Genomic DNA, 10,628 nt, shown 5'->3' on the forward strand with positions numbered 1-10,628 from the left:
GGTCCCGTCGGGCTCGGGTCGGGTATCCATCCTCTAGTGTGTGTGTATGCGTGTGTGCACGTGTTGTACCATTTGGCTGGAAGGCCGGGACGGAAGGTTCTGCATTATCTCGTCCATCTCTTCAAACTTCTTGGCCATTGCCTGAACCTCAGCGTGCAGCTCCTTGTATTCAGCGTACTGGTCATTAAACACAGCCCTGTACTGGTCCCTCTCCTCCTCTGACCTGATGCTGGGGTACTTTCTGTGGAAACGGGACAGGATAACACATTTTCTTGGGCCGCTGGCAACATTTAAACTACAGCTGAGTGTGAAAATGTGTCTCAGTTTCCTAGCAGCAGTCTTAAAGACAACAACATCAATTGGAAAAAAAAACTTACACAACTACATGCCAGCTTACCACCATAGACCATATAATTGTTTACTTAATAAGGGATTTAGGATCACAATTTCTGTCTGCAACAAATGTCAGGTGTCCTTGTATATTTTTTGAAACAATCTTTGCTTGCTGTTTCATTCCTCCTGTTCATACTGGACATTAAGATATTCCTTAAAAATGTGCTTCCAATGTAAGTGACAGGGGACTAACATTGTTAGTAACACAAACACTAACATTATCGCATGCAGCTGCATGCTAACGGCAGTAAAATATGTATTCTTGGCTGCAAATGTTGTTACATTCTTCCCAATTCCAGGGTAATATGTAAAGAGACAGGCCAAAATTTGACCAATATTGGAAGGAATGATAATTTGTGTACCATTATTCTCATTTTCATTGAAAGATATAACTTTTTTTTTTTTTAAATTAAATGTTTATAGGGTGATTTGTGCAAGGATCTGTACCAAACTAATATTTTTTCTTTAGTCTGTAGGATAAGAATTGTAGGCCGGAATGTCTCTGCAGCATCACAATACTTAATTCAGAATGGTTTGACACATATTTTGCCATTAAAAAAAAATTCAATAAAATTGCAATTAATTGTGCAACCTTTTTGTAAAAATGTTGGTCTATCGTCCTACATATTAGCTTTCCGTTGTAAGCAATTGGGAGCTTAACCTTACGTCCAGGAGATGAATGTCCGCGTGTGTTATTCAGATTTTTGTTGTCAGGCGTTGTAGTGTTTTGTTGCCATAGCATCATGTTAAGGTTTTGTTTGAAATGATGAGTCGGCCTGTGTTCATCTAGCTTTGATGTTAGACTTTGACTGGGCATTAAAAGTAATGTGTAGCATCAAAGGTTTGGAAGGCTACTTTGGTGTAATGTTATGTTTTGGATGGCTACTTTTGTGAACGTTAGCCTCCTGGTCTGGAAGGATAATTTTGTGGAGCATCCTGGTTTTGGATGGTTGCTTTTTGTAATGTCTTCAATTTCAAATGAATTTGATTTTATTGATAGTTTCAAATCATAACAAGAGTCAAGACACTTTACAGATAAGTCTAGACCAGTGGTTCCCAACCGTTTTGCCTTGGCACCCACCCCCCCACTTAAGAAAAACTGAGCTCCCCGGTGTGTCTCCTTGCCTGCTTCCCTGGAAGTTTTTTCAGTATGTCCTACTGTTACATGGTCAGCTAACACCCCTAATGACAAAGAGTCTTTTGAGGGGACCCGCATGGCCATATTCCCTGAGACCTGTGGAGGCCGAAGACTGAGAACGTGAAAAAATGGCTCCCGACGCTGTGCCCTGCTTCAGCCTCTCTTCAGACCAGAGCCTGTACTGTCCGGTGGACCAGAGCCCGTGCTGTCCAGCGAACCAGAGCCCGAGCTGTGCAGCGGCTCCAACATGGGCCCTACATCTTCTGAAAACACAAAGTCTTCTTCACAGTTTTTTTACACATGTCCATCATGATAAACCTGTTTTAACACAGCTACAACACATGAGTTAATTTGGCTCTTATGTAACATTAATAATAACTTATTAAACTCTTACGAAATTTTTTTTTACCCTATCATCTTGTTCATTCATGCACTAATGGCCACTTTGGGCTTAAATTACTCTGACTAGGGATGGAATGTCCGGTATGAGGTTAGTGACAGCCAGCCTAAAGTCCTGGTGTACATCGAGCCTGTTACGTGCCTTTGATTTTATTGTTACAAGGGCGCTGAATACACGGGGTGCTGAATTGGAGAATAATCCTTGTAATTGCATGTTTGGCCAGTCTTGGTGCAACAGCACGTTGACAATCCAAAACATTTTGCATCTGTTCTCCTGGAAATGTTTCATTGACGCAGAATCAGCTTGGAGTTTCATCTTCACAGCCGATGTATTCCACTTCCTCCATGCTGGAAATGTGGAGGTCCATCACCTACAACTCTTTAAGTAATCGTCTACATCGGCAAAATAGGACTAAATTTCCTCCTGTAGTAAGTTCATGTGTCGGGTAAACTCACACTGTTTATCCGACACATGAACGTAAAGACCCACGCACAGTGCCACCAGATTGTTTCATCAGCAGTGGAAATTGTTGCAGCTCTCCTTTTGACATTTTCCCAACTCTGTATTCCATTGTACTCACAACAGTGCTGAGTGCATCTGTGCACTGCATGACGTGTAATTCTAGGCCTTGCATCCGCTTGTTTGTCTCATTGTAGAGAGAAAATGTGTCTGCTAGGTATTCTGCTAGGTTTTGATCCAGAATCCTTCAGTCAGCTCTTTGCACATTTGTCAATTGTGATCTTGCAAGAATGCCTTAATTTTTTCCTGCAGTTCCATAAAACGCACAAGCACCTGTCCACGCAACAACCAATGTACCTCTGTGTGTAACAGCAGTGTTTGATGCGCTTCATCCTCACACAGCTAGGCAAACAGTCTATTGTTCGTAGGGCGAGCTTTGATGACGTTTACAACCTTAACAACAGTTGCCAGGGTGTCACTGAGGTTTTCTGAAAGTTTTTTACTGGCTAAGGCTTGGCGATGTAACATACAGTGGAAAAAGTTTGCATCCTGGGGCTTTTCCTTCAATCTGCTGTTAAATCCTTTGTTTTTGCCCATCATTGCTGCAGCGCCATCAGTGCAGCATGCAACAAGATTCTCATAAGGCAGGTTATTGTATGAGAGGTAAAAGTCCACAGCCATAAAAAGATCTTGTCCTGTTGTTGTTGTGGTTAGATTGGTAGACATAAGAATGTCTTGTTTTAAGTCCTTACCGTGAATATATTTCACAAACAATGACAAATGAGCACGGACTCGTCTGACACTGTTGTTTTTTTATCCAACTGAATGGCAAAGGGAACATTTCCAGTGTAGGGCAAGTTACTTTTAAAAAGTAATTAATTACAGTTACTAGTTACTTATAAAAGTAACTAGTTACTTCAGAAAGTAACTAATGTGTTACATTTTTAAATGCTCAAATGTGACCCACACCTCCCCCCCTCTTTAATGGAACCTAAAATACATTTATTTATGGTAAATCTGAATATTATAATGAAATGGACACTTAATACAAACATACAAAATATATACACTCTTTGTAGTGCATAACATAAGTGCCCGGATGTTTATACTTGTGCGCTGTTGTGTGTGTGGTGTGTGTGTGTGTGTGTGTGTGTGTGTGTGTGTGTGTGTGTGTGTGTGTGTGTGTGTGTGTGTGTGTGTGTGTGTGTGTGTGTGTGTGTGTGTGTGTGTGTGTGTGTGATATAGCAAGGGAGAAAATGACAGCAATTAGCTTCGGACAGGTAGCCACTCTAGAGTCCTAGTTCCTGTGTTTTCTGACCACAGTGGTCCCCCATTTCATAATGCCATACCTGTCTCTCGTTGACTGACTCGCTTGTGTTGTTTATTGTGTCCGCTTTCAAACCCAAGATGGAGAATAATATGGGGTACTAAATCAAAAACAGCAACTGCATCGTCCATCAAGAATGCTTTTAAGAACCTTCCCACCAGAAGGGTTCATTTGGTAATTTTTTTTTTTTTTCAGTCAATTTTTGGAAAATGTGAAAATATGGTAATACTCACGCTACATAGTCGGCTATAACGACAGGCTTAGGGATGTGTCCAGCCGGTATGTGACCTCTAAGGATCTCTGGCTCAAGTGCCATCAGAGGAACAGCTGCATAGTTGTTAGGAGCGTCCATGATGTCTGGCTGGATAGTGGGGAGAGGAGTCTGCTCAGAGGCCCTGGAGGCTGGACCCAGCTACAGTTAATAAACAGAGTCATGTGTTCAGGTTATCTACACTGTGCAATTCCGTGTCTGCTAGAACATTGCCTGATTTAGAAGGCATTACATAAATATGAAATATATGTCATTTACAGTTTATGAAATGTCTGTCTGAAATGCTGCATTTTATGTTAATGGACTGTTAAATTGAGGTTTTTTGTAGCGCTTTCTAGTCTTAATGACTACTCAAAGCGCTTTTACATAGTACAGGAACCATTCACCATTCAGTCACTGTGGCCGGGGCTGCCATAAAAAGTGCCACCTCATCATATAAAGACTCACACACATTTACACTCCGAGGTTAACTCGGGGTTTGGTGTCTTGCCCAAGGGCATTTCGACATGGGATGCAGGGCCAGATCTACCAAGCTGACCGATTGGCAGGCGACTGCTCTGCCACTGAGCCACAGCCGCCCCATGTGTCCAGCTGGTCATGGGTCACATCTATTGCCAGCGTACAGGCGCTGTCTCAATGGTTCTTACTCCTAGAACTGAGGTTAAAGTTCCTTTTGAGTAACTACTGTTCTTTGGTGTTTTTCACGTTACCAATGTAAACACTGGTACAAATGTTTCCTCTCCTGCTTAACAAAATATACAGTTGTGCAAATAATAGGGGTGTGACAAGACACTCAGCTAACAAGACAATAAACGATATTGTGTTTATGAGAACGAGACAAGATTTTAACACTATTTTAAAGAAAACTTCAATGACAAAATATGACTGGACATGACTTTTAATTGCAAGCCACATAATGACAAGCACTGGGAAGGGTTTTCCACAAACTTAAATGGCTGGCTTCTCTCCTGACTAACCTCTTTAGACCAAATAAGTTTGGTGTGAGCTTGTAACTTGTAATTTAAGCTATGTGTGACCTTCTAGCTGAACTACTTTAGTTTCCTCAAATAAAAAAGGAAAACAACAAAATAACAAAAATGTAGTCTAATTTTTTTGAAAAATGTCGAACGTAGTGTTTCAACTTAGCATGTTTCCTTAATATCTGGTGAAATATTGTCCTACTTTTTTAAACATTGCATAATATAGTTCATATATTATTTATTATACCTTTAAGTGCAAACCATAATCAATGTGGTAATCTGTTAATAATCAAACTGACCAAGACTCACAAAAGAAATTCTTCAATTTGGGCAGTAACTGTCTCTTGCCATTGAAGACAGTTGAAAACGGCAGTTGAATACTCTTTTTGGAGACAGAAGCAGGATACTTTTCTCCTCTTCTGCATGTCATTCATTGCAGCAGTAAACAAAGAAGTAGCAACTCTAGTATCAATATATGACCATTTTAAGATGAGGGGAGAATATTTCTCTTTGTTTGTTATCAATAAAAGTAAACTTAGGCTTTGCGGTTGCCTTCCGACTCAATTTAAAAAAGACAGAAAGACAATTGAAAAGGGAGATAGAGAGCGGCGGTACAATCTAACATTCTAGCACTGGGTTTTACAGACAGTTTTTTTTTTAACTGCAACTCCACAATTTCTCTGCAAAAAGTTAACTAAGAGTCAATTTTGGAGAATGGGTGGGGGGATCTTCTATGCTATTTTTAAGGTCAAAGCCAGACTCCGTCATGCTGGCTGCTGGTCTGCACTTGTGTACGAATATCGCAAGAAACTTTTTATTTAACCAGAAATATTGTAATTTTTTTATATCGCGAGATCTCATCATACCTCTACCAAATAACAATTAAACTGTAGGCAATTGTGGCGCTGAGTCTCCCTTCATGTTGCAGGACAGCCTGTAAGCGAGTGGGGGCTGGGTTGCACGGAGAAGAAAGATGCAAACACAGCTTTAAAGAAGAAAATAATAACGCAACATAATTTTATATCAATATTGTCTAATGCCAATTCTCATTTGAAAATTTATCAAAATACCTTAAAACGTCAATGCACGGCCCATCACTAATTTCACAATTGTATTGTATATTATTTTACAAATAAATTGATTGATTGATTAATTGGCATTTAAAAAGCAATCATTGATACTTACTATAGACAGAGGGACTGATGATCCAATTGTATTCATCTAGATTCATGGGAAGAAGAGATGGAGAGGGATTCATTAGATGTTTAGTGTTCAAAGTGTTATTAGGTGTTCCCCCTACTGAGACTGCTTAAAGACATTCATTTCTTCAAATGAATACATTTCAGCTAATGTCACTGATACTGCTCTGCATGTTTAGTGGAGTATTGTCTGTTGTGAGCTACGTTATTAAAAATTGACTTGACTAGTTAGATTGTATTCCTAGAGAATGGCACCTTATTTCTTGCAGATGAGACAGGAAACAGTTAGGCCTACATTGAAATGTCTATGCTCCATGTCAAGCTTTTTTTAGGTTTAGGAAAAAGACATGTTGGTGTTATAGTTTTTGTCAAACTACATGTTGACTAAATGCAAACCCAGTCCACATTTATACTCCTATTTTACATTTTGTCTAGAAATGTAAATGATCACAAATCATTAAATTGATGATAAAATTGGACTGGGGGTTGGGGGGGACCAAACTATATATACATATAAAAAATATGTATATATGTAATTGTATAATTCTGGGCAGACAGTAAGCATTTGTGAAAAATTGAATATTCAAATAAAAAGCAAGACCCCTCTGTGTCAGACCTCATGTGCCAGCATCTCCTTCCTCATCCTGGCTGCTTCATGCCTCCACAGCTTCAGACACACTCCTGCACTAATGAAGTAGAGCACCGTGGTGATGAAGAGGAAGACAATGGCTGCTGTCTGGCCGGCCTCGGTCCGACAAAACGCCCCATTTATTCCGTTATTGAAGACCGGTATATAGCATAGCCCCCCTCGAGTGGTGTCCCTCACATATACTATCCCTGCTGCTAAATAGAGCATTGCTAAGACCATGTTAATGGAACACTCTGTAAGCGGCCACCAAGAAGAGTCTAGAAGGATGGCTCTGTAGTAAATGGTCATCCCAACAACGACTAGAATAACAGTCACTATCCACGTAAGGCCAGCCACCACCAGGACAAAAGGTGTCTTGGGGCCTGTGTAGTAACTACCCCCAGATCCATATGCACCAGCACCTCCACCAAGCCCCCCAAACAGCTGTGGCTGGGAGTATCCATACATGTTGAACCACTCATTGTCCTTATGAACATAAGCACAGACGCATGCAAACACAGCAGCCCCCAACAGCAGCTGCACACAGCCCAGGATCCTCAGCAGGCCAGCCCAAGACTTCAAGTAGGCATAGCGCTGGTGGTATTCTTCCACCCGCTCATGGTAGGTCAGGGCTGAGAGATTGGTGGGCACTGCAGATGCCGATTCAAAGGCTTCAGCATCCAGCAGCATCCGGTTTTGCTCCTTCTGAGAGGTGTAGCTGCCCCCAGAGCCACCATAAGGGTCCCGATAGGACCCTAGAAGGGACGGAGATGGAGGCGCAGAGTGGGGGGGTGAGCAGGGGACTCCTGCTGTGGTGTGATGGTTGCCACTCTTACTGGATGAAGGGGCAGGGGAGTAAGGGGCAGGAGGGTATATGCCCTGACCTTTCCTCCCACTGTTACAGCTTTTGCCACGGAAGAAGTTCTTGACAGAGTCGGGAATGAAGCGGTGGACCGGCTCAATGTCCATGACGTCACTCTTGGCCTCCATTGGTTCACTATTGTTGGGGGGATAAAAGGATTCAGGGCCAACAGCTGGCTGTTTAGGTAGAGGGGGAGGGGGAAGGGGGTCTAAGCTTACGGCCGGCACTGTTCCATGAAAGGACTCTGGGGGTAAAGGAAAGTCCTGCCATGAGGTGCCCACAGGGACCTGATCATAGTGTGGGATCTCCCGCACCCGGTCGAACCTGGTGACAGAACCAACTTCTCCAGAAGACATTGGGCCTGGACTCTTTGCTCGCTACAGAGAGAAACACAGTGGATTAAAACCATCCACTGTCAACAGATGTACCTGAAAAAATTAAAAAGAAAATATATTACATTTTGGTTAATGTCACATCGTCAATTTTATTTAACAACAGAACATTAAAACCTGGATAAAATTATCTATCAATGTTCATACACATGTTAATTTGTTTGTTTATTTATGTATACACCAACCACCAAGGAAATTCCTCCCTTTTATGATTCTGATGAACAGATATCACAAGAGGTAGGTGAACAAATATGATTTTGAGTTTAAGATGCAACAATAACATACTGATTCAATTTCTGGATTTCACAAAGAAATAGCATCTTCAAAGATGAATAGAACATCACAAAAGCCAAGACATCCTGCCATCAAGGCTGTAAACCCTAAAAAAGTGAAACTGGCACACTAGATTCCACTAAAACCGGACTAAAACAGTTAGCATCGTGACTTAAGTCAGTTGGCATGTACTCAGTCCTCCACAATGACACACATTCCCAAACTGTATATTCATAGTTTTCAGTCAGACTGTCGCGGAGACTGAAGGGCAAACTATCTGGAAATTCCATAGAGCTGTTGTACAAGCCTGTCAAGTTTTCTTCATTTTAAGCCACACGTCTTTAGATCACCTCTAAAAAGAGAAAAAACTAAGTTATACTATATATATACAAACTGCAAGTCTTAGGCACATTTGACCCATATACAGCCCCCAGTGAGGGTTTCAATCATTATGTACACAGTCTATATTTCAACTAGCCTGCTCGCTATCTACCTAACTACGCTGCTCAGGCTGCTCAGGCTGCTCATGCTGCTCATGCTGCTCGTCAACTGCTTGTTCAGTACCTGGTAGACTGTCGTAACTTTCATCATTGCTCATTTTATGAAAGCCACTAAGTAAAATGTGTCTTTGTTTATGTTATATAATGTGCTGTTATATTGCATTTCATTATGCAATTCTGTCTGCCATCAGACAAGATTCAGGGAAAAAGATGGCTTGTTGTTGGTTGCATTGGTGGTCATTTCAGTGTCGTTAACATTAACATTAGTCCACTAGTGCGGAATGTATACATTTAACAAATCCACAATATCCACCTCTCTGGGTTTTTGTCCTGAGATGTGTTTTTGTAGAAACACAACCCAGGCTTGTCTTTCTTTGGTTTTTGCGTCAAACTGAAAAACAACTATCTGATGTTTTGACTACACTGTGGTAAAAATTGAGCTGACTTGTCACAAACAATGGAGGAAAGCTTCTTTTTGCCCTCCAGGTGGGCGTTCTCATGGTGCTGTGGCATCACGGGGAAACTATGAATTGCTGTTACTGCAAAGTAACCTAATCCTAAAATAGTCCACAGTGTACCATGGGTGTGTAGACAAAGACTCTGCAGGTGAAAAAATGAATTATCGCCTCAAGTACCTTTCTTAGTTATGATGCAACATTGAGGAGATTATGAATTGTTAATTAACTTAAATTTTTAAAGGTCAAAATAATTTAAGGCCACATAAATAAAATTCTATTTTACTACATTGTATCAAAAATATTGTTACATTTTGGTTGAACTGACCCATGTCTCTGGCTGACCTGGTTGCAGACTTCTGAAAACATAGTGGGTAGGTCAGTCTAATAATGTTTATGTACCTGAAAAACCTAATAAAAAAAATCTAGAAAGTCGCCAATAGCCTAGTACAGCCTAAAACAACAATAGGTCCCTGGGACTAAATATTCTGCGTTGTTTTAGGTGTTGAGCCCATAATAGCACCTTCTATATGTCCATTTAATGTTGACCAGTATCGTCTACGGTTCAAACTATTTGTACAAGCAAAAACTTCTGGTGAAATGTAAGCATTCATTCAAGTACTTTTAGCACGCGCCCCTACATGCCTAGCGTTTAAGCCACTTCCATTGTAAATCGGTAAAAAAAAAAAAAGGATATAATAAGTAAAAACACTGAGAAACACAGACAGACTATGTTGTAAGTCTATTTTACACCTTAAAATAAATATCCCTGTCATTAAAGCCGAAAATGAGACATCATAATTCGACATACATTGTCTTACCTGCTAACAATTCTCCGTCTATTTTTTTCTCAGTGAAACAGGTTTCAACAACCTGTCTGTCACCCTCCCTTTGGTCTCCACTCTCACACTGATCTCAGGTCAGACATCACTGTGAGCTCCGGGTGAACTGAGGTTAATTAGCGGAAGACAACTGATCCGAGATCCCCGCCTCGGTGAAACTCACCTGGCAAGTCTGACCAGCCCCATGATGTGTTCATGGTCCCCGCTAACCCCCGATTTCCAAGTTTCCGATTCTTAAAACAAGATTCGTTAATTAAACAGCTGGGCTGCTTTTTATCTAGAACGGGTAGGATTATATTTAACTAAGAGTTATTACTGTTTTTGTTGAAAGCAATCTCTCGCTCTTTATTTTGTCATTACTGTTCTTCTTCTTCTTCGTCTTCTTCTTCTTCTTCTTCTCCTTTTCTCCAATTTCTTGTATCAGCTTGTTGATAAAGATTTAAATGATGAAAATTAAAAAATATTTTTATATGGGTGTTTTTTTAAGAATTATTATTATTATTATTATT

At 40.6% G+C, this 10,628-nt stretch overlaps 1 protein-coding gene across 3 annotated transcripts in view; it reads right to left on the minus strand.

Moving 5' to 3' along the window:
* The window catches only part of marveld2b (MARVEL domain containing 2b), a 14,359-nt gene extending 3,925 nt beyond the window's left edge, over positions 1 to 10,434 (minus strand). The window contains exons 1-5 of one of the 3 annotated variants that reach the window (XM_032511271.1): positions 10,099 to 10,434; positions 6,784 to 8,025; positions 6,154 to 6,189; positions 3,951 to 4,129; positions 70 to 241 (exon numbers count right to left, since the gene is read on the minus strand). In XM_032511271.1, coding sequence (XP_032367162.1) covers positions 70 to 241; positions 3,951 to 4,129; positions 6,154 to 6,189; positions 6,784 to 8,013 — 1,617 coding nt within the window. In that variant the 5' untranslated portion in view covers positions 8,014 to 8,025; positions 10,099 to 10,434. Of the gene's footprint in view, positions 1 to 69; positions 242 to 3,950; positions 4,130 to 6,153; positions 6,190 to 6,783; positions 8,086 to 10,098 lie in introns of all 3 variants that reach the window. The other 2 variants (XM_032511272.1, XM_032511270.1) reach the window with 2 other exon arrangements.
* Between the last annotated feature and the right edge of the window lie 194 nt (positions 10,435 to 10,628).

This window comes from Etheostoma spectabile, unplaced genomic scaffold (genome assembly GCF_008692095.1).
Source record: "Etheostoma spectabile isolate EspeVRDwgs_2016 unplaced genomic scaffold, UIUC_Espe_1.0 scaffold342, whole genome shotgun sequence".
Taxonomy (NCBI): Eukaryota; Metazoa; Chordata; class Actinopteri; order Perciformes; family Percidae; genus Etheostoma; species Etheostoma spectabile.